Source organism: Lissotriton vulgaris, chromosome 8 (assembly GCF_964263255.1).
Source record: "Lissotriton vulgaris chromosome 8, aLisVul1.2, whole genome shotgun sequence".
NCBI classification, from domain to species: Eukaryota; Metazoa; Chordata; class Amphibia; order Caudata; family Salamandridae; genus Lissotriton; species Lissotriton vulgaris.
Window position 1 is genome coordinate 415,662,292 of NC_141696.1, and position 24,220 is coordinate 415,686,511.

Consider the following 24,220-nt stretch of genomic DNA (forward strand, 5'->3'; position numbering starts at 1 on the left):
CCTTCTTGGCGGTGCAATTGCCTATGAATCACAGCTCCAATGTTCCACCTTAGGGCAATATTCGCACTTTTACAGACGGGTGCAACTAACATGACTGTGGGTCCATACACAAAATGAACACTCCTGTTCCATAAAAGAAACACGTCGCACTCACGGGACCCCTTTAGGGATGCTTTATTAACAAGGACGCATTTCGGCGTTCTGCCTTCCTCTGCTTGTTTTCAAATCAGCACAACCTGTTATGATTGCTTTTAAAACACACTCGTGCAAACATTAGGATTGTAACAACATGCACACCGTTAAACCTAATATTCCAGTGCTTGTCCAAATCACAGGTGGCCGAGTGTATCTTAGGTGGGGATCTGTGATTGAGAAAAAACTCAGGTTTGGTTACTATTGTTTCAATGTCTGCATATCTTTAATCGGTCTATCTAGTAAGAACTCAGCATTTCTCTTTATCATCACAATAGCATGCAAAAAGTGGCATTGACCTGCGGGCAGAACAGACTGGTGGCACATTCCAAGTCAGAGTGTGTATCGGCGGCATCTACACAGGTTCATGCAACTGCATCTGCAGGTACATGCAGTGTGAGATATATTTTGCGAGATGCCAAAAAAATTGCAAGTTCAGGTCTGCATAAGTTAAGTGGGAAATTAGCATACGATATTAACCAAGCAGCACATCTTAGCATTACCTAAAAAGAAAATGAATCTCTTTATTACAAGGAGAAATTCAATGACACACATCTTACAATTTTCACAGGCAAATAATTGCTGAAAAAAACTGAAATGTAAAAACTCAAACAGAAATAAATGATTTAAAACCTTACAATACATCTGAAAAGACTAATGATGAACTCGTTTATTTGTAAATTTCAAATACTTACGCCACTTCATCTGTCTCCTTTTTTGTTGAAGGTCTTCCTTGTTTAATATTTTTCCTTAGCTGTCACTAGAGTGTTTATGGGCACAAACATATTAGTTTGCAATGTGAAAACTGCAAACCATATATTAAATTATTCTCCATTATGCTCAATTAATTCTTCTATCATCTGAAAATTCTCTCTAGTAGAAATACCCGTCTAAACTCAGCATGTTTTTTTCAATGACTTTGCCTTCTGAAACTCCTTATTTGTTGCCCTACAGCTATGACTGCACCTTTGCAAGCGTCATAGATGTATGTTTCGAGGGATTTCTCTAGAATATACAGGTACATGCATCAATGAAAGGTTTTGCGATTCCTTAATTGCGATTTTTAAGAAATCGCTAATAAGGAATCGCAAAACGGAATGCAAGAAAAAAATAGCGAAAAAATAAGGAATCGGTAAAAATCGGAGAAAAAATTGCGATATTCCTATTTTGCGAAATCGCAAATAGCGAAATCGCAATTAGGGAATTCGCTAATTGCGAGGTCGCACATTGATGCATGTTGATGACATCACAACGAGGAAATGTGCTGTCCAAGCCTCATTCTCATTGCTGAGGCTCAGGGGGAGGAGGGAGCTGGCTCTGGGAGCAGAGGAGAGTCAGAGGGAGAGAGATTGTGTACACCAGGAAAGAACAGCAAAATGGAAACTGACAAACAAGCACAGGACAGCCAATGTTCAAGGAAGAGAAAAATTGAATTCTCTGAAAAAGAACTAGAGACTCTAATTGAGGGTGTAGTGCACGGCAATGACAAGCTGTTTGGGAAAGCCTCACTGAAGGTTCCAGAGCAGGAAAAACGTAAAATATGGATCCGGATCAAGAACCAAGTTAATGCCATCAGGGTCACTCACCGTTCAACAGAGGAACTTAAGAAGAGATGGTACAATTTACGCAGTCGTGCCAAGGCGAGCATTGCAGACCGTATGAAGGAGGCACAGAAGACAGTAGGGGGCACACCACCACACACAGAAAACACTCCCATGGAGGATTTGGTGGAGTCTACCATCCAGCGTTATGCAGTAGTTGGAGTCACGCAGCTGGACACCTCCGGAGCAGCACACACCTCTGCAGGTAAGAGAAATGCATGTCTCAATTGCCCCAAGTACATGAGTCAGGATGTCAGCAGAGCACAGCATTAGCACACACTACAAAACCTGTATACTATAACAGTACTGAGGAAAGTGCATCATGGGAGTTGTAGTCAGGCAAAGTACTGACAATGAGACACACACAGATATGGCCAAAACTGTAAGAAATAGTGTAGCAGATGTTCCAAATGTTATGATTTTTATTAAATTAGTACTGTGACATGACCTCACAAGCATACATTGATGCAGAATTGCACTGTTTCACCTCACAGATGCAGAACTCAATGAGGCCGGGGACATTGATGCTCAGGAAATGCAACACAGCAGCGCTTCTGAACATGAGGACACACCACCTCAGACAAGTACCCAGTCACATGTGCCACATTCCCGTAGGGCACCTGTCCCAACACTGCGTCCCATGGCTTCCGATGATAAGGGCAATGCTGCACCTGCAGTCCGTGTAAGGCAAACAGACATCGCAACACCCACACCCACACAGATCCGGAGAGGCTTTTGTAGAACTCAAAGAAGAAGACGCAGAGCACGCAGACCACAGCAGGTGAAGGCGAGAAATCCAGTCTGGGGTGGCTTGGAGGGACAGATGCTCCGTTCACATCGCCTGCAGAGCAAGAACACTCGTTTAGTGAAGGAGGAAATTGCAAAGATGTCAGGCAACATTGCTGTACTGGCCAGTAGTGTCCAGGAACTCACAAAGGTCACGCAGGAGGGGGAAGCATCGCGCAACAGACAGCATCGCCAACTGATGCAGCAACTCAAACACCAAGGAAAGACCAACAATAGTCTGGCCGCAGCCACGACACTGCTGGCGCGTAGATCAGTGACTTTGCAGACGGAAATGTGTCACTGTAGTGGAGATGTTGCCAAAGCACTGCATCAAGTCACTAATGCAGTAGACCTGATGAATGCATCCGGTAGGCAAGTGCACATGACTGCACTGGATGGCAGTAGTGAGTGTGCCTCAAGCATGAGCAGTACCACAGTGCCTGTTGCAAGCGCTGTGAGAGGCACTACTCGCAGCGCTACCCCATCCACTGCCAACGAAAGGCAAGAAGATGCAGCGCAAGACAGACGTCTGGGTGTTCGAGGAAAAAACCGCTAGTCTCCCATCCTGACATTTTGAGTGAAATGGTGAATTAACCATTGCCACGCTGTGACCATATCACTGACTTTCAAGTAAATTTGATTTCAATTTTTTCGTTAATTTTCAGATTCCAATGACTATTGTGACATTAGTAACTTTTTGCTGTTTGCTTATGTTCACCTGTCACAATACATTTACATAAAGTATACTTTGCATTGCATTGAATGTGTTTGTGTCTTCATTACTCACCTTAGAAGTAATTATGTGTAATCTCCAATCTGCGCCTGCGTCCTTCTGCTGCGCCGGTGCCTTGTTGGGCAGGGTGGTGTGGCACTTGTTGGTTTCCATCCTCCGAGTCACTGTCAGATAGCTCCACTTCCAAACCTCCCTTCGTTGCAATGTTGTGCAGCATGGCACATGCTGCCACTATCATGCAGCATTTGACAGGACTGTATTTCATTGCACCTCCGGTCTTATGGAGGCGTCTGAATCGGCTCTTGAGTAGGCCAAATGTGCGCTCAATCACGTTCCTCGTAGAGATATGTGCTGCATTGTATCTCCTTTGAGCGGCTGTGGCTGGATTTAGATATGGTGTCAGCAGGTAATTTCGCAAGGCGTATGTGCTGTCACCTACATGTGAGGGTAGAAAGGCTGTCAGTGGTTGTTAGAGTATTACATTTGTACAAGGAATGGAAAGATGTTTTTCACATAATTACCTAGCAAATGTCCCTCTCCAAACTCTCCCCTTGCTAGACGGGTCTGAATGCCACTTTGCCTGAAGATATACGAATCATATGCCCTGCCAGGGAATTGTGACAAGAAGTCCGTTATAATGTTCTTTGTATTGCACACCACCTGAATATTCAGGGAATGATAACTTTTCCTATTGCGATACATATATTCATGAGCTGCAGGGGGACATATCGCCACATGGGTGCAATCAATACAACCCAGTACTTGGGGGAAGCCAGCAATTTGATAATACTCCTGCTTGGTCCTAGCTATTTCATGGGCTGTGGTAGGAAAACTTATGTGGTTATGTATGCGTACCATCATAGCATCAAGGAAATCTGCCAATATTCGTGACATTGCACTTTGAGACACACCTCCTGCTACTGCTATGACTCCCTGAAAAGTGCCTGACGCCAGTAGATGTAGGCAACATAATACCTGCACATGCGTTGGGATTGCATTGGTCCTATGGGTCTGTCGTTGCAGGATAGGTTCCAGTTCATGGATCAGATCATGTATCATTTGGCCATTCAGCCTATACTTGACATATATTTCATCATCCTCCTGACCAAGCAGAGTGACGCGTATTCTGAAGATGCCCTCATTGATTTGCCTCCCTCTCTGTTGAGCAGCTTGCAGCCTCATCCTCCTCGCCATCAGGTACAGAGCAGCCATTTTGGAAACTGGGGCCTCATTGTGGGTGTGTTCGTATATGTTTATGTTGGTCTTCAGCTGTTTCTGACTTTGCACTTATTTTTACCACCTGGTTGGGTCCCTTCTTAAATTGCGATTGCAAAATTGCGATTTTCCAAAAATCGCTAATTGCGATTTTTCTTGCATTTGGATTGCGATTCCTTATTTGCGACTCTTTACTTGCGAATCGCAAACGGGAAATCGCAATGGTTTTCGCAGATTTATTTTTGCGTTTCCTTATTTTTGCCAAAATTTACTATTTTTCGCAGATTTGAGGTTCATGCATTTCTACTCTTCAAATTGCGATCGCAAATGCCTTTTTTTTGCGATTCGCAATTTTAGCGACTTCTAAAACGCTTGATGCAGGTAGGTGTTATTTTGGCATATGGATGATGTAGCCGGCATCACAAATGAACTGAATATTCGTCAAGTGCATGCCACATGGATTGGTGTGTACATGGACGTTAATCTAGGAGTTCCAGAGGGTATTTCGGCTGGAAGCTATTTTGCCAATTGAATTGGCCACACTCTGCATCCCATCTTACGGATGTATGCTGTTACCTCGCGGTACATCACAACGCGGTACATCACAATGCAGCTTTTACAACGCAAGTCGTTACCACGACTTGCGCTGTAGGGTGCTGGATTTAGGAATAGTATGATTTACTATTCCAACTCCAGCCTACGTACAGTAGGGAAGTGGTTGGAATAGTAAATCACACTATTCCTTAGTCTAGAGCGCCCTCCAGTGCAAGTCGTGGTAACGACTTGCGTTGTAAAATCTGCGTTGTGATGGCACTGCGGTGATTTGACCACGTAGTAAAGGTTCTTTCCACATCTTACCAGTACGTTTGCTTTGTGTGTTGCATCCAAATACGACGTTTGACAGATGCTTTGAAAAGACTGTTCTTTTTTATAGAAATAGCCTATAAGCAGGATCTGCATGGTGCGTGAGAGGGCGACCTGCATGTGATCTAGAGTCACCCCTGTGCATACATGATGTCCCTTAAATAGACCTACATTATTATCAGATGAGAGACAGTACAGTTGTATCCTGATGCACCACATTCTTCTGTAAGCTAATAGTGCCCCTTCTTCCTAACAAGTTTTTCCTCAGTGGGCAGCAAATATGTGCAGGTGGCAATTTACAATTGCTAAATGGATAATTACTTTGACAATTTGCATAATACACAGCAGCGTCTCCTCAGCTAAGGGGGAGGAGCGCTGCCCCACTGCTCCTTGAGCTGTGAAAAAAGGAAAAATAAAATGATAATAACATGATTTTATTATCATTTTAATTCTCCTTACTGAAGCAGGTTTACGGGGTGGGGTTGGGGCTTGGGGCTTGGCTGTCGTCACAGCCAGCAGGAGAGGAGTGGTTGGGGCACTTAAGTGCATATAACTGTTTACACACTTAGCATGCTCTCCACCTGGCTGTATTGCACAGCTTGGGTGGAGAACATGCACAGGTTCCCACTGCATCCTGAGTGCTGAACTACGGCGCTCAGACCAATCATGGTGCTGCGGTCATGCTGGTGACAGCAGCATTGTGATTGGCTTAGGGGAGCCTGTGTGTGCTTCCTTCTTCCGGCAAGAACAGAAGAGGACGGAGGTGAGGCGGTGGCCGGCAGCCAGGTAAGTCACTTTTATTTATTTTTCTACCCCTTGCTCTTGCCTCTATACGTTAAACAAATACACAAATTATGAAATATTTTATTTAATTCACAAACAAAAACTTAAATTATAATTTGAATGGGATGTTTGAAGCTTTTCAGAATTTGGATTAATTTCTGAAAGATAAAGCTATATGCTATGCTCCACTGCATCACTTTGAGTTTTTGCCACTACTGCATCCTCGTTTATTCTGCAAGGGCTTCAGTTGAGGCCACTAATCATCCATACTCCTGTTTGAAGTACTTGTACTGTTTCCATGAGTCAAGCAAAAAATATCAACTTAATTTTTAGCCTCCATTCTCAAATGTCTTCACATTTACAGAGCATTTAACAATTTTCAATTTAGCTTTGTTATGTATATATACTTTATCAATCCAGGGACGGCTTTAGCTCTGATGGCTCCCTGTGCAGCAATCTTTGTTGACTCTCTCAAAATTACATTCTTTTCCCATGGCTTTCCCCACTAACAACCACCAAAGGTGTCCTTCATATTTTCATATGCACTCTCTCATACATATTGATTTTTTTTATAGAGCTACTCCTCCCAATATAGGTTGTCAGAGCGCTTTACATCATACACACACAAACACATACTATACTAGGACTACGAATCATACATGTTTGAAAATCAGTGTATAGGAAATTAAGGCTATGGGGTGTATTAGTTGCATATCATCCATACTGGTAGGAGTTGAATGTTTAGGATGCTTGGTCTGGAGCAACACAGGGGCAGTGGTTAAAATGTAACACAGTGTTTAGGGTTTCTTGCCCTAATAAAAAAATATTACTAAACAAAGGCACCCTATAGCAAACTCAGAATAAAAAAAGATTGATGGGGAAAAAAAATATGTTCCTAAACAAATGCATTGACAATTGCTTTCAGCTGTTTGATGCTGGTTACAGTGCCATAGAGGGCTTTTATTTGATGCAAGTAATACAAGGATCGCTATGACAAAATCATTAATCCGCTGGTTTATTTACCTGAAATAGAAATCTGTGATCTGCATGTTAAACATTGTGCTTTGCAGCAGACACATTTACCCTCTTTCTTCACGATAAATCAAAACTTCCACTAGACAAACCTCAGACCTATTAATCACCACAGTTAACTTGACATTTTTATTATCCTGATAATACAAATGAGAACTCTTAGAACACTGCAGCATGTGCCTGCAGCATTGTGTTATATTTTAAACTGATGTGCTCCTGAACTTGGGCCTTAGTGCGGAGGTATAACCCTAAAGTTGGCACTATTAATATTATTTATTTTTCTGGACAGTTGTGGACCCCCTGAGTCGGAGTAATTGACCCCGGGTCCACGGACCACAAGTTAAGAATAACTCTTATAGAAAATTACATGAGTTTAAATGTTTTCAAGAATTGTTTGTGACTAGGATGATGTTTTCTGGAACAGTGTCATTTGAGTACAGTCGTGTATCGTCTTTAAAGATAAACTATTTTAGTTGTATGTCTCAGTTTAAATTGTCCAGAGCTGCAAGGTAGAGGTTGAGCAGTGCAGGGGCACCCTAGTGCACTATAGATGGATTGCAAAAGTAGCTGCTTATTTTGATAACTTGGGATAATTTACCTAAACATGAAAAGACCCAGTTGGGGAGCTTATCTTTGAAACCTATAGCTGCCATGTTTCCCAGTTCCATGCGTGATTTGCTACTCAAGTCCAGGTAGGTTTTTTCTTTGAATTTTGGAACTTGTAGTTCTGTTTTAATGGAATAAATATGACCACAAGTCCCAGAATTCATAGGAAAATCCTGGACCAAATATTACATCACACATTGATCTGGGAAACTTGGCAGAGCTGAAACTCACGGGATAGTAGTGCTTAGAAAAGGGGGTCATGATTCACAGCATCGAAGGCTGCTGAGAGGTCTAGCAGAATCAGCATGTAAGAATCACCAATGTCAAAGATACGTAGAGCATCATCATTAATTTGTAAAATGGCAGATTCTGTACTGCATCCAGCTGGAAAAACCTGACTGGAGATCACTGAGGAGGTTGTCATTCATAACTACTTCCAGGTTGGCTATTTACAAAGCATTTCAAAGTTTTTGTATGGAATAGGAGACGTGGGATTGGACAGATATACAGATCGTATGAGTCGACAGACAGTTTTTATAAGTGGGGTGACTTGTCCCCTTATTCGACAGTTGGGAAATTATCCCTTAAGTGAAACAGAGGATAATTTGGTTTACCAATAGGAGATAAGAAATCACACATTTTTTTGGTTAGCTTGGTTGGTAGTGGGTCAAAAGCATGATGACAAGGTGTGATTTTTTTAGAGAGAAAGTAAATGGGTTCAGTTCCTGGAATCATCTTGAGACTAGGCAAGCTGTTGGAAAAATTGCAGGAAAGTCATCCTTTTTACATTGATCACCACCCCATTTTTGGACCAATTATGTTGGTTACTGGCTCTGAAAGCGCCCTGGGCTCTGTTACCATAGGCCAGGGTAAGTACTCTATCCGCTAAAGGAATATGCAGATTGGTATCATTCTAATTGGTTAGGATATCCTACCTGTAAATCCCTGGTATATGGCAGGGGATGGAGACTCCAGTGGCCTCAATGCACTTAAGTGTGCACCGCTGTGGTGTCTGAAGTCATTTTAAATCCAGGCCTGCCTTGCTGAATGGTTTTAAATAAAACTATGTCCAAATTCGACTTTGGAATATAAAAGCCCTTCCACAGTACAAAACTATATTTTTATTACACAAACATCACCACACACTAATGTCTGCCCTAGGTGCTGCAAGGGTAGAGTGCATAGTTATAAAAAGCAGGAACATATAGAAACGGTTTCATATGCCCGGATAGGAAAAACAGCCAAAGTAATTTTTCCCCATTGTAGTGCTGCTAGCACCATAGGCTAACATGTGGAGTGTTGCTTAGGCAGCAGGTGCTGCGTCGGAAAAACTTGGCACATAGGTGTGATTCTTGAAAATCCGGACGCGCGTGTGATGCATCGATTTTGAGGTCTTCTTCATGCTTTTTGCAGCAGGAACAACCTACAAGGACCCAGCACTGGATTTGGCACCATAAGGTAGGTCAGAACTCCCAGCAGTGGAGTTCAGGGATCCTGCAGATGAAGTCTTCGATGGCCATGAGAAATCCAACAGGATGCAAGTCTTTGGAGAAACTTCACAAGCAGGATACAAAGCAAAGTCCAGCCCTTTTCCGCTCCAAAGCAGAAGCAGCAACTGCAGGCCAACCCAGCAAAGCAACAGCAGCAAAGGGGCAGTACTCCTCCTCACAGCTCTTCAGCTCTTCTCCTTGGCCGAGGTTCCTCTTGATCTAGAAAGGTTCTACCAGTCCGGGGTTTTAAGTCCAATACTCATATGCCTTTTGGCCTTTGAAGTCTTTGTAGTTTGCAAGTTCCTGCATTGCCCTAGGCTCCAGCAACTGTCCAGAGGGGTGGAGACCGCATTGTGAGAGGAAAGGCACAGCCCTATTCAGGTGCAGGTAACAGCTCCTCCCACCAGTCTAGCTCAGGAAGGTCCATCAGCCTGGTGATGGACCATCATCATATGCAAGGCACACTTCAACTCCCTTTGTTTGACTGTCTAGAGTGAATGCACAAACAGGCTCCTGTCAGTCTAAACCAGAAGTTGATTCCACAGGCAGGCAGAGGCACAAGGATGGTTAAGCAAGAAAATGCCCACTTCCTTAAAGTGGCAACTTTAAACACAAAATTTAAAAACCACCTTTGTTTTTTAATTCTGAGCTCAGGGAGCCCAACCCCCAAATCTCTAGCTTCTCCCAATCGAATGTTACACTTGTAAAATGTTACAAGGCAGCACCAATGATAGCCTATTGGAGAGATTGTCCTTTTAATAGTAAAAAACGAAATTGGCAGTATTTCACCATAAGGACATGTAAAACATACGGGCACATGTCCTATCTTTCACATACACTACACCCTGTCTAAGGGGGTACCTTGGGACTACCTTAGGGGTGCCTTATATGTAGTCAAAGAGATGCATTTTAACACAACAGCAGCTATAAGATACACAAAAGAGGGGGAAGTCACAGAATTATTTAAGTGTTCTAGTGGGGTTAGATGAGGATGTATTTTAGCGCCATTCCGGTTTACTATATATATTAATGGGCTCTATGCCACCCTGCGGATCAGAGGCTGACGTACCCAGAATAGGGGACAGAACAGTCCCGGTGCTGCTGTACGCAGACGACGCGGTGCTTTTGGCCCGCACCCCACATAGCTTACAGCTTCTAATAGACAGTTAATGAAATTCATGAATGACTTGGACATGTCCTCTAATTTAGCAAAATCATATGTGATGGAGATGGGTAAGAAGCCTCGTAAAGAATACAATTATACCATAGGCTCATACACCCTGGGTAAAGTCCATCTGCTGTTGCAAAGTCCTGTACGGTAGCGAGGTGTGGTGATTTGTTAAACCTACCAACATGCAAAGGGAAGAGAATAAATATCTAGGACATATGCTGAAAGTCCCACATAGTACGCCAGCATACTGTGTACACGAGGAGTTGGGGGTGTGGTACATATCATACAGATTTGGACTAATGATGAGGTGGCTTTGACAAGGATGGTAGTGCGTGACTGTCTCTCCCTGGAGCATGTGTGAAAAATTCCATGGCTGAAATACGTCAGGGATTCTTTTGTCAACCTAGGTCGCACACACCTCTTTGATAAACCAGAGACAAAAGAGTCAAAAGACATAAGTGATATCTAAACACTGGACCGAACGTTTGCAGTGGGGCAGCGCAAAACTGTCAAACTGGGGAAACATTTGGTGAGAGATCCCATCCTAGTTAAAACAACACAGGGCATAGAACCCTACTTGACACTAATAACAAGTGTCCATAATCGTTTTTTGGTCTCCCGCTTCAGACTAAACTATATTCATCATCTATTGGCAGTACCATCAGGTTTCATCATAAATCCAGAAGAGAGGGGGTCCAGCGGCTGCGACAGTAAGTCTCAGCAGGACACCCTTCACTTAGTTTTATTCTGCCCGTAATATGCCTTCCCCAGGAAACTGTTTTTAAAAGGCCTGCTAAGAAAAGCTAGATTTAGACTGGTAGCCTTGTTGTTTTTAAAACTGTCATGTGATGTCTTTACCCTTTATTGTGTGGCACATTTTTTAAGAGTCGCTCTAAAGTTAAGAACAACAAGGGGAATGGAGTATCTTAATGAGTTTTATTTCCCTGGTGATACATAGTAGGTCATTGATTTTTAGTAATATTGTATTTTAGCCATTTTAGTCAAGTGTATTTTTGTGATTGTTTTTTTATTGATTGTTGTTTATATGTTTTTATGGTTTGTGTATCAAATCGAATAAAGCTGTTAATATTATTATTATTAGTCAAAGGGATGGTTAGGACCTGGCAAGATTGTGCACTTGCCAGGTCGGCATGGCAGTTTAAATGTACACTCACAGACACTGCAGTGGCAGGCCAGAGACCATTTTACAGGGCTACTCGTGTGGGTGGCACAACCAGTGTTGCAGGCCCACTAGTAGCCTTTGATTTACAGACCCTGGGCACACATAGTTCACTTTACTAGAGACTTACCAGGAAATCAAATATATTAATCATGGATAAACAAACAGAATCACAATTTACACAGGGAGCACTTGCAATTTAGCACTGATCAGCAGTGATAAAGTGCCCAGAGTATCTAAATCAGCAAAAGCGTAGTACAGAACAGTAAAAAAAGGCCAGATGTATCATCTCTGAAGTGTGAAGGGTGCTGACAGAAGGTGTGACCATCTCTGGCAGAATCTTGGGAAAGGACCCTTCCTAACAAGTGGTCCGGTGGTAGACCTTATATATTAAATGTTATTAGAGATTAACATTTCTGACATAAGTTAAGGAATGTCTGACATGGATTAAATGCATCAAAGTGTGTGTCCCAGATGTTTCCATATGAGCACATAGAGTAAACAATGTCAATTCAGACTACACTATTTTGGTTATATGTTTGTGTGTCTTCTTATTTAACCTTGACATGGAAACAAGTAGACATTTGACCCGGACGAATGTTGCATCAGTTATTGCATCTAGGTAATTAGTGTAATGACTTGAAGCTTTTATAATTCTTTGAAAGATAGAGTCAGATGATATCTGAATCAAATAGCAGACATGACAATGAGTCTGCATAAATAGGGAAAGATGGCGACTCCCGTTGTCTAAGATCGAGAAGATGGTGACTTCCATTATCAAAAATTGAGTTGGGCCCTACATAAAATTGAGTCTGACCTTAGGGACTTTATGTCAGGAGGACTTTATTACATTTAATGAAGTCTGATTTTGGATTGGAGATAGCTAGCTACATCATTCAAAGTATCAAATTAATAGTTACATTAAATCCAACAACTTGCCACGGTCAAACTCAATATAACTATTACAGGGAAGGAGTTTAAGAACTTAATATCCTGAAGCTACCTAAAGAAGCCCTGTAGGAGCCACTGCTGATTGGTAAGTCTTTGAGTCCCTGAGCCATGGAACTCCCTGAGTAGGTGTGAAGAGGACTGTGGCTGCAACATTACAGCCATTTGGTGCAGGAGATCTCCTTCCTGAAGAAGCCAGGGAGAGGATGAAAGCTGGGGAAAGAAGCTGGAATTCAAAGACAGGAGCTTCTATGGAAAATAGATGTCTCAGGACCCAGTCCACTCCCACTTCTGTGATCTCTAACAAGATGGGAGCCCAGCTAATTATATTAGGGGAGGGGTTGGAAGAGGAATGTAGTCAGTTGCTACCAACATCTTTGGGTTGAGTTCTACAGACACACACTCCTAAGAGAGATTTTCTCCATTCTGATTGTTTGGGAGGATGTTCCATTATGGGCTAGAACTTTGCCACACTTCACAGAAAGTTATACTAGAGGGAGAAAGATTAGTTCCTATTGGTTAGGGTGCCTCTCTTCCTCAAGCCCAGAAATTAGGGAAAAATAGGTAGGTCTGCAGAGCTCACCAGATCACTGCCTGGAAAAGATGAAGAGAAGGAGGACTTGCCTGCTGGAGCCCTGGACTGCACCAACAAGAGGATTGCAGTCTTAAAGTTTGCAGCTGCTAAACTCACAAGAGTCCACAATGAAAGGACTGTGCCTGACTTCAAAAGGAAATTAGTGCACCCTTTTACCAGCAACAGGTACAAAAAAGCTGAAGAAGAAACCTGCCAACCCAAAGAGAGGACTCCCCATCAGACCAGTTGTGACTGGACTTTTTGTGCTGTACTGCACAAGTGCATTGTGGGAGATTGAGGCTTGCCCCCAAGTGGCAAATCAGAGCATGTGAGCCCTTGGCCAGGGCTAGAAGATGATTGTCTCCCAAAAGGAACCCAGAAACAGCTGGCAGCCTCATCATAACTGACGTGGGGTGAAGCCTCTCATAACCTCGCAAAACGTTGCTGCTCAGCTCTAACAAGACTGACACGAATTGATGCAAAGCCTCGCAGCACAGCTTCAACAGAACTGATGTAAGTCAGCGTGAAGCCTCGAAGGTCCTCAGAACTGACACCATTGACTTAAAGCCTAGCAAAGCTGTGCAGACCATTACAATTGGCCTGAAATTGTGACTTTGTCCGAGGCCAGCATTGTCAGACACCCTCAGTTGACGCTTTACGTCCTTTGGTGCTACTTTTACCTAAATCTTTAGAAATTCATATCTCAGGTTCTCTACATTGGAATTTTGTTATTTTGGTCTCATTTTAAGGATAACAATATGTCCTATTTTTTATAAATTGGCTTTGCATTTTTGTTTTGCAGTGTACTGTTTTGGTGGTATTAAATGTTTTACACATGTCTGTCTGCTACATTATGCCTGACTGCTCATTTGCCAAGCTACCAAGGGTTGGGCAGGATTAATTTATTGAGACTTGACTGGGCCTATTGGGGATTGTGGTATTATTACTAGCTGCATGTGAATGCCCTCACCTACTAATAACCCACTTTCCTAAAGGTATTTTACTTATACAGTATGGGGTAAAGATCTCAACAGGAAATAAAAGGATTCTTCAGTACCCTTGACATAGGCATTGAAGAAATGTATCAATTCTTCACATCTATTTTTGATTAATGAGGATTTTGATTCTACATGATCTTCTAGCTGCCTAGTCATATGGATTGTCTTTGGAGGGTTTAAGGCACCAAGAATATTCTAATTGTCTGAGCAACTTTTTTGTTGGGTTCTTTAGTGACTCAGACTGCAGATTGCTTGTTTTTGATTCTTTTCTATAGGGGTAAGAATAAAGTTGTTGTACCCAGATGAAGTATCATCAAATAAGTTGTTAGCAACATTCACATCTAAATCAGTAGATAGCAAAGAAAGGTTCAAGGCCAATCTTGAGATTAGCTTACATTGGTGTGAAGAATCCTTAGGTCTTGATTCATTTTTTATAAAATCCTTGGATTGTTCCGTAGATTTAGTAGAGGACATTTTGTGATGATCGGACATGTCTACTATGATGTTGCAGGCCCACTAGTAGCCTTTGATTTACAGTCCCTGGGTACACATAGTGCACTTTACTAGGGACTTACCAGGAAATCAAATATATCAATCATGAATAAACAAACAGAATCAGAATTTACACAGTGAGCACTTGCATTTTAGCACTTATCAGCAGTGATAAAGTGCCCAGAGTATCTAAATCAGCAAAAGCGTAGTACAGCACAGTAAAAAAGGCCAGATGTATCATCTCTGAGGTGTGAAGTGTGCTAACAGAAAGAATGACCATCTCTGGCAGAATTTTGGGAAATGACCTTTCCTAACAAGTGGTCTGGTGGTAGACCTTATATATTAAATCTTATTAGAGATTAGAATTTCTCACATAAGTTAAGGAATGTCTGACATGGATTAAATGCACCAAAGTGTGTGTCCCAGATGTTTTGTGTGTCCCAGATGTTTCCATATAAGCACATAAGGTAAACGTTGTCAATACAGACTACACTATTTTGGTTATATGTTTGTGTGTGTTCCTATGTAACCTTGACATGGAAACAAGTAGATATTTGACCCGGACAAATGTTGCATCAAGTGTTGCATCTAGGTAATTAGTGTAATGACTTGAAGCTTTTATAGTTCTTTGAAAGATAGAGTCAGATGATATCTGAATCAAATGGCAGACATGACAATGAGTCTACATAAATAGGGAAAGATGGCGACTCCCGTTGTCTAAGATCGAGAAGATGGTGACTTTTCCATTACCAAAAATTGAGTTGACCAAGATTTTTCTGAATGTCTGAGCAGCTTCTTTTGTTGGATTGCTTAGTGACTCAGACTGCAGATCGCTTGTTTTTGATTCTTTTCTATAAGGGTAAGAATAAAGTTGTTGTACCCAGATGAAGTATCATCAAATAAGTTGTTAACAACATTCACATCTACATCAGTAGATAGCAAAGAAAGGTTCAAGGCCCATCTTGAGGTTAGCTCACATTGGTGTGAAGAATCCTTAGGTCTTGATTCATTTTTTACAGAATTCTTGGATTGTTTAGTAGAGGACATTTTGTGATGATCGGACATGTGTACTATGATGGGACCTTCTGCTAAGATGATGTCTTCTCAGGAACTAACAATATTTAGCAAGGCCTCTTTTATGTGGATAGGTTTAGGGAATGCTGGGACACGCTATTTTCCTGTAGTAAGAAGGAAAAATAGGAGAATGTACAATCATTAACATTTCACCCATGTAAAGTGAAATCTCCAACAGAACCGTGTTTGTGGTTGGATAGTGTGACTTGGGAGGTAGTATGCTTCATGCGTCGCTCAATAAAGGAGTTGCTGTAACCAAGGGGGTTGTAAATAATGTGTATTCTGATCGATTTGGAGGTGATGAGCTCAAGGTCTATTATGATATATTGAAAAGTAAGAAGAGAGTCACAAGTCACTCACTGGCAGGGTACAGAGGTAGTGTAGATAATTGCAATTCCGCTACCAATTTTTCCCACTGTGCTGAGATATCATTTGGAGTAAAACGGTAGAAGAAGAAGTAGACCCATGATGGATTGCAGTGCTTCATGAAGACAAATATCTGTTAACATCATGAGATTACGCTTCAGATCAACGATAATTCTTAACATTGACAAAGTGTGATTGAAAACTATTGCATATTTTATAGAGTGGTAGGAAATTAATTTTGTTTTACTAATCAAATATGCATCACATTAGTGTCTGTGTTGTTTTATTGCATGCAAATTTCTGAAACAAAAAACAAGCTGTTTACATACTGCTTTATATTTCGCTGAGTTACTAAATGTCTCCTTGCTAGTCATAACCATGTTATTATAGTGCGGATCAAAAAATATTTTTTATTCTGTAGGTCAATACACAGTGATGACTGCACACTTCCACCTGAAAAGAAAGATTGGCTATTTCGTCATTCAAACATATCTACCCTGTATTATGACCGTGATCTTATCACAGGTGTCTTTCTGGTTAAACAGAGAATCTGTTCCTGCTAGGACAGTATTTGGTAAGGTTTTATCATTTTTTAAATGCTAATATTTACTGCAAGCTTTTTGAGTGCATCCCTAAAGTCTGTGCCTTCTATGTTACACTAACATCTATCCTGTAATATGTCTGCATTTTTCCTTTTACATTTCAAAGCTATTTAAAAGTATTCAAGGTCCTCAGAAATATGCCATTGCAAAAACTATGAACGGTGATTACATATGAAAATAAAGGAATTGTGTACAGAATTAAAGAAAAAAGATAAACATCTCAGAATATTTTTAAATAGATATTGATTTAGTCTTGAAAGGATGCATCTAAAAATGGCAAACAGTGAGCATTTCACATAGTTTTATGCATATATATATATTTTTTATTTTGGACCTTTGGACTTTTGACATCTCTTCTGGCCTGGCAGCTGATGATTAGTGTTCAGCCATATATGCTTTGGTAAAAATAATGTGTTATTTTACTCATAGCTTCTGTCTCTAGTACACCTTCATAATGCAACACCAGACTGGAACTGAGAGGTCTGAAAATAATTAATGAACAACATATTGTAATTTAATTGTAGAGCACAAGTTATTCTTTTCATTACATGGAATATGTGGAGCAGGATTCGTAACCCCACAAACTAAAACATACCTGTTAGACCTGGCACATTGGCATGGGTCTCCCTTCCATTTTTTGCTGTTGCCTCATCTGTTTTTTCTGGTATTAGATGCTTTGGGCACTGTACCACTGCTATTCAGTGCCACAGTGGAAGTACTCCCTGTTGTAAATGGATGCATGGATTAGTGATTCCATGTTTGGCTAATTTGATTTACTTGTCAGACCCTAGGCTAGTGCACTGAGTGTGCCAGGGCCTGTAATCCAAATGCTGCTGGTGGGCCTGCAGCACTGGTTGTGCCACCCACAGAAGCAGCCCTGTAAAATGTGTCTAAGGTCTGCCATTGCAGAGCCTGTATGCAGTCTGACACGGTCATGCTGACTGGGCAAGTGCACCCACTTCCCAGTCCCTAAACCTTCCCTTTTCTTCATATCAGCCACCCCAATGGTAGGCCCAAGGGCAGGGTGCATTGTAAGTATAAGGAAGAACAAGCCCTGGTGTGTGTGGCATGTCCTAATAGTGAATTACAGCCATTTTCGTTTTTCACTATTGCAAGGCTATCTGTTCTCCATAGGCCAGAATGGGCTGTTAGAATTGTTACATCTTATAATCCTAACTGTCTCAGAGAACATGGTGGAAATTCGAGTTTAGTATGCCTGAACTCAGAATAATAAAATACATATTTTAGTGAAGTTAATTTTAATATTCTGTGTTTGCAAATACCACTTTTAGAAAGTAGGTATTTGCTTGTCTGACCATTCAAACCTACCTCTGCTAGTTTGTGTATTGCTGTGTCTGCTTTTGAGAGTGACAGGGCTGGGGAATTCCAGGAGACAGGTCGAGTCACCCAGTGGTGAATAGAGAGATCTGCATCTAGATGGGAGGGAGGAGTTGCACCTGAACCTTGAATAGGTCTGTGCCTGCCTTCCACAATGCTGGCTTCACCCCCTGGGGAGCGGCTGATGTCTCTGCCCTGCACACTGAAAGAAGAGAAGGAGTCGTGTAAACAAAGTGCTCCAGGACTGTACTTGCCTTCCACAATGCTGGCGTCTGATGTGCCTGCCCTGCACTGTGAAAAGAAAGGAGACGTCTGGTAAATAGAGTGCTTCAGAGCTGGTTTTTGGATTGGGCAAAGGCCCCTCTCCCCTCAGAGAACAAAAGATTTTGGGGTATAAATATTAGGGCCCTGATCCCATGAAATTAGATCACGTTTGGACTACAAGAAGAAACCTTTACTGAGGAGAGGAACCTGAAGAAACTGAGAAAAGACTATTCCCAAGTCGAAGTGTTGCTTGGGGGATTGGCCTGCAGTGGTTGCCTTACTGCCAAAGGAAGGAGAAAGCAACTTTGTGTACTTTGCTTTCAACTTGTGAAGGATCTCCAAGGGCTTGGAAAAGAGCTTGACTCCTGCTGTCTCAGGGACAACAGACTTCACCCCCCCCAGCTCCCCAGAGTTCTTTTGGAAGTATCTGCTGCTGTTTTGGACCTTCTGAAGAACTGCGTGTCGCAAGGAGCTGGAAGCGTGACTCAACGAGAAGAAGCGTGTCGCAGTCGCTGTGCCTGCCGTCGCAACTCTGAAGGAGGGTGTTTCCCCTGGAACTGCCGCACTGCACCGCATCGAAGAGAAGCGTGCCGCAACAAAGCGGAAGCATGTTGCCGTCGCTGCTGCTGCCGTCGCAACTCCAAAGAAGGAGGGTGTCGCCGCTGTAGTTGTCTTACTGCCCCACATCAGTAGAAGAATCTCGCAACGAGGTCGGAGCGTGTCACCTTTGCTGTGCCTGCAGTCGCAACACTGAAGCTGGAACAGTCGCACTGCACCGCATCTACCAAGAGCACCTCGCATCCCCGAGAAGCGCGCTGCCGTCGGAGCTGCTGCCATCGCATTTTGGATGTCGCCTCTGTAGTTGTGGCATTGAGCGGAAGCTTCAAGCATCGTGGAGAAGAGCGTCGCCGCTAGAGCTGTTGCAGTCGCATCGTAAGGGTGTCGCTGCTGCAGTCCATGCAACGAACCGAGGACTTCTCGCATCCCAGAAAAGAGTGCCACATCTGGAAGTTCTTCACGTCTTTATTTCTTTGTATCTGAACTTTGCCACATTTCCCATCGCTGCAACATTGCTTGTCGTAGAAGCGCAACGCAATTTAAGGTACATTGTCGCATCAATGAACTGAACTAAGCTTAAATCTACCATCTTAAAATAATCATAGTGTGTATTTTTGTCGTTTATGGTCTTGTGATAACTCTATATAAAGTCTTCTTATTTTTTATATAAAACCTGTGTGGTGTCCATTTGTAGTGTTGTCACTGGGTTACTGTATGGGGTCACAACTGCTTAACTTACAACGCCTCTGAAATAAGCCTTGACAGCTCGCGCCACGCAGCCTAGAGTGTGAGCAGGGGTTATTTTAGGAGTGTAATCCCCCTTGTCCCGACTAGAGGAGAGGGTCCCTATTTGTCACAAGTACCTACCTGTGCCAACTAGAGACCCCCAAATCAAACATTGGAAGCATCAGCGGCAAGGATTCTGGATTTGCATTTGTGACTCATGTGCAGTGACGGGTGAACACTACTTAGTGAGTGCAGACCATAACGATACCGCATGCTTTTTGGGTAGATTCCTTTTTGGATTTTTGGTTCTATTTTTGAAAGATGCCTGATTCAGTTATCAATGGGGATACAGAACACATAGCTTTTATTGATTGTGAATGAAGTACTTTTGCAAGAAATTCAAGGTTTCCACTGTTGGGTGCACCAAGAAAGAAGAACTCTACAAGGCGCTGAGGACCTGCGTAGAAGCAAGGAAAACTCCTGAGATTGAGGAGGATGACTTGGCAGAAGTACAGGAAGAGCCATTGGGCTCAAGAGGAAGGAAGGCACCTTCCCCTGCAGGTACCATTGGCTCTAACAAAAGTCTGCCTCCAGAGAAGTTGGAGGACAGAGAAAGATCAAGAAGGCATGAAATGGAGATGACCAAGTCCAAGGTGAATAGGCAGCTAGAAATAGAAAATAGAAGGTTAGATCTTGAGGAAAAGAAAATACAGTTTGAGCACGAAAAAGTTTTGAGGGAGTTGGAGTTAAACGCTAAAAGTTTGGAAGTTACTCCCTCTTGAAGCAGCATGCCATCAGTACATACAGAAAGTAGAGTGTATTTTCCCAAGGGTGTGGTGAAAGAGTTTTACAAAAATGAGATATTGGTCAGTGGTTCAGAACCTATGAGGTAGCCGTGTCTTCCCACCAGGTCCCTGAGAGAGATTGGGGAGCGGGGTTGTGGGGAAGGTTCCTTAGTGAGTGGCGGGATACATTGTTAGACTTGCTTTCTGAGGTCCACAATTCATACAGCCACATGAAAGAAGCATCGGTGTCTAGATATAGTTTGACACCTGAGCTCTATAGGAAGATGTTCAGGAAATGCAAAAAGTTAGAAAACAGTACTTGGGTTGAATATGTCACTTTCTTTTGCAGAGCATTGGATGATTGGGTAAAGGGCAGCAGGGTTAATGATTTTCAAGGTCTCTTTGATTGCATGGGAGCACTTGTCTGATAATTGTTTTCCAGAGCTTCGCCAGCATATAATAGATAGCAAGCTGACTAACCCTAGGAAGCTTGCTGAGGAGGCGGACCGCTGGGTCAGTACCAGGGTCCACAAGAGTTGCATGGTAGACTCAGCCAAAGGTGGAAAGGGTCCCCAGCAGAAGAGTGGGGGGACAAGGGTAAACAGAAGGATTTACGCAAAGGGCCCCAAAGTAGTCCCCAAGGGAAACCCGTGAAAGGTTCCCAGCCTCCCCTAAGAGAAAACAAGGGGCCCGGAAGGTAGTCCTGTTCCCCAGGGGCCCCTGAAATGTTACAAGTGTGGTGACCTGGGTCATAAGGCGAATGATACCAGGTGTTGCCTATTTCATAAACAAGCACCCACTGGAGCTCCGCCCCGGCAGATGGCTAGTGTAGCCTTGGGGGAGGAGATTGATGTACACGGTGGGGGGGTCCCGCTCAGATGATCTCAGTCTCCTCAGGAGACAGTGAGATGGTCTTAGAGGCTCAGCTGCCCAGGAACATTAGGAAAAATGGGCAGCTAGTGACCGTCAATAGCCAAAAGGTGGAGGCTCTTAGAGATACAGAAGCCAGTGTGACAGCTGTCAGGTGTCACCTGGTGTCTCAAGAGCAGATTTTACCTCATGCATTTTCCCAAGTTGTTAACACAGACAACACAGAGAGTCATTGTCCAATGGCTCAGGTTACCTTTGAGTGGCGGGGTGGTCTCTGGTACTCTTCAGGTAGCTGTGAGGCCAGCCATGCCTGTTGACTGTTTGTTAGCAATTATTTGGAGAGCTCCCCTTGGGAAAAGGTGGAGAAGACAACTCACTTGAAGATGGTTGGACTGCCTGACTGGGCCTGCCTGACCACCCGGTCAATGTCAGCCAGTAGGGGTTCTCAAGAGGACCTGGAGTCTAAGAGGGAGGCCCAGGACCCTGCCGAAGAGAGAAGTGGTGAGGGGTGCGGGAAACTGGCCCCCGAAGTTCCCACAGCCCAGGAGGTGGTAGACCCTGAGGGGGTTGCCCTGGAGCCTACCAGGGAGCAAGTAGCTAAACTGAGGGACCTGCCTGAGCTGACCGATTGGCAGCAAGAAGGAGGCCCCTCCAGGGAAGACTTTTGCAAGGAGAAGAGAGAGTGCCCTTCTCTTGTGGGCTTGCGGCAACAGGCTGCAAGCCAGGCAGCAGGTGATCCGTCAGGGTCACACTTGATTTACTGGGAAAATGGTCTCCTGTATAGTGAGCCTAAGGTTGCTGAACCTGGGTCAGCCTATGTGCAGGTGGTACCCCAAAAGTTCACAGCCTTCCTACTGGGGCTGGCTCATGATGTACCATTAACAGGACATTTGGGGCAGAACAAGACCTTTGAAAGGCTTGTCACCAACTTTCATTGGCCCCAAATGGGCAAGAGTTCTGATACTCATTGCAGGACTTGTCGGACTTGTCAGGCAAGTGGAAAGAGTGGGAGGAAGCACAAGGCTCCTCTCCAGCTATTCCATGTGGTCAGTACCCCCTTCGAGCGAGTGAGGGTTGATATTGTGGGGCCACAGGATCCCAAGACAGCCATGGGCAACAGGTTCATCCTGATCTTGGTGGACCATGCCACCTGGTACCCGGAACTCATACCTCTGATGACAGTGTCCGCCCCCGTGGTGGGACGAGCACTGATGGGAATTTTTTCACGAATCGGATTCCCTCGTGAGGTAGTGTCTGACCGGGGAACCAACTTCATTTCCGAGTATATGAAGTTCCTGTTCAGGAGTGTGGGGTAGCTTACAAGTTCACCACTCCTTACCCTCCTCAAGGAAATGGGCTGGTTGAAAGGTTCAACCGGACCCCGAAGGGCATGATAATGGGTCTTGAGGAACTCATGAGGCGTAAGTGGGACGTCCTATTAACGTGCCTGCTCTTTGCATACCGTAAGATGCCACAGAAATCTCTAGGGTTCAGTCCCTTTCAGCTTCTCTATGGACACCCAGTCAGAGGACCTCTGAGTTTGGTTAAAGAATGCTGGGATCAATCTCCCTGGAAATCTCCCCAGGATGTATATAGCTACATGCTGGCCTTCAGGAACCAGACTAGGCGTTTCAGGCAACTCGCTGAGGCGAATCAGGAAGCCAGCCAGGAGGAGATGAAGCGCTGGTATGACCAGAATGCCACTCTGGTAGAGCTTCAAGCTGGCCAGAAAGTGTAGGTCATGGCCCCAGTGGAGCCTTGCGCGCTCCAGGATAAGTGGACCGGACCATTTGAGGTTGTGGAGGGCAAGAGTCCAGTTACCTACTTGGTGGACTTGTGGTCTTCTAGGAACCCATTGAGGGTCTTCATTTCAACCCCCTTAAGCCCCACTTAGAGAGGTCTGAAGTGGGCATGCTCTTGGCAACAGATGCTGGGATGGAAGAGGAGACTGAGCCTCTTCCTGAACTCCTGTCAGCCTCAGAGCAAGATGGGTCAGTGGATGGTGTTAACCTCTCTTTCACCCTGACCCCTGAGCAACAGAATGACTGCCGCCAGTTGCTGGGACAGTTTCTGATCTGTTCTTCCTGGTTCCTGGTGTCACAGATTTGTGCGTCCATGATGTGGACACAGGAGACAGCTTACTTGTGAAGCACAAGTCTTACAGGCTAACTGACAGGGTAAGGGCTTGCATTAAAGAAGAGGTCTCAAAGATGCTTGCACTTGGGGTGATTGAGTAATCTAGCAGTCCTTGGGTCAGCCCAGTGGTCTTGGTCCCGAAGGCTGCAGCGCCAGGAGCCACACCCAAGCTCCGGTTCTGTGTGGACTACAGAGGGCTCAATTCAGTCACAAAGACTGATGCGCACCCCATTCTCAGAGCTGATGAGCTCATTGATCGGCTAGGGGCTGCACGGTACCTCCGCACATTTGATTTAACATCTGGGTTCTGGCAGATCACCTTGACTGATGGGGCAAAGGAGAAGTCAGCCTTCTCCACACCAGATGGGCATTTCCAGTTCTGTTTTATAGCCTTGCCACCTTTCAGTGGTTGGTCAACCAGGTGTTGGTTGGACTGGAGGAATTTAGTGCCGCCTACCTGGATGACATCGCAGTGTTTAGTGCCAGTTGGGAGGAACATCTGCTCCACCTCTGGGAAGTGTTGATGGCGCTGCAGAAAGCAGGCCTCACGATCAAGGCAAGTAAGTGCTAGATTGGGCAGGGTTCTGTGGTGTACTTGGGACACCAAGTTGGGAGTGGCCATGTGGCGCCCCTACAACCCAAGATTGAAACCATCCTGGCTTAGGAGCCACCCAAAACCCAGACAGCGGTGAGAGCCTTCCGAGGTCTCACAGGGTACTACAGTAGGTTTGTCAAGGGGTATGGCAACATTGTTGCACCCTTGACAAAGGTGACTTCCAGGAAGCAGCCCAAGAAGGTGATCTGGACTGACACCTGTCAGAAAGCTTTTGAGGCCC

General features: G+C 43.9%; 1 protein-coding gene across 1 annotated transcript in view; it reads left to right on the plus strand.

Annotated features, from left to right (window-relative positions):
- The window catches only part of GABRA5 (gamma-aminobutyric acid type A receptor subunit alpha5), a 552,901-nt gene that overhangs the window by 412,821 nt on the left and 115,860 nt on the right, over window positions 1-24,220 (plus strand). The window contains exon 8 of the mRNA XM_086934182.1: window positions 16,527-16,679. Within this exon, the coding sequence (XP_086790308.1) occupies window positions 16,527-16,679 (153 nt within the window). The remainder of the gene's footprint in view (window positions 1-16,526; window positions 16,680-24,220) is intronic.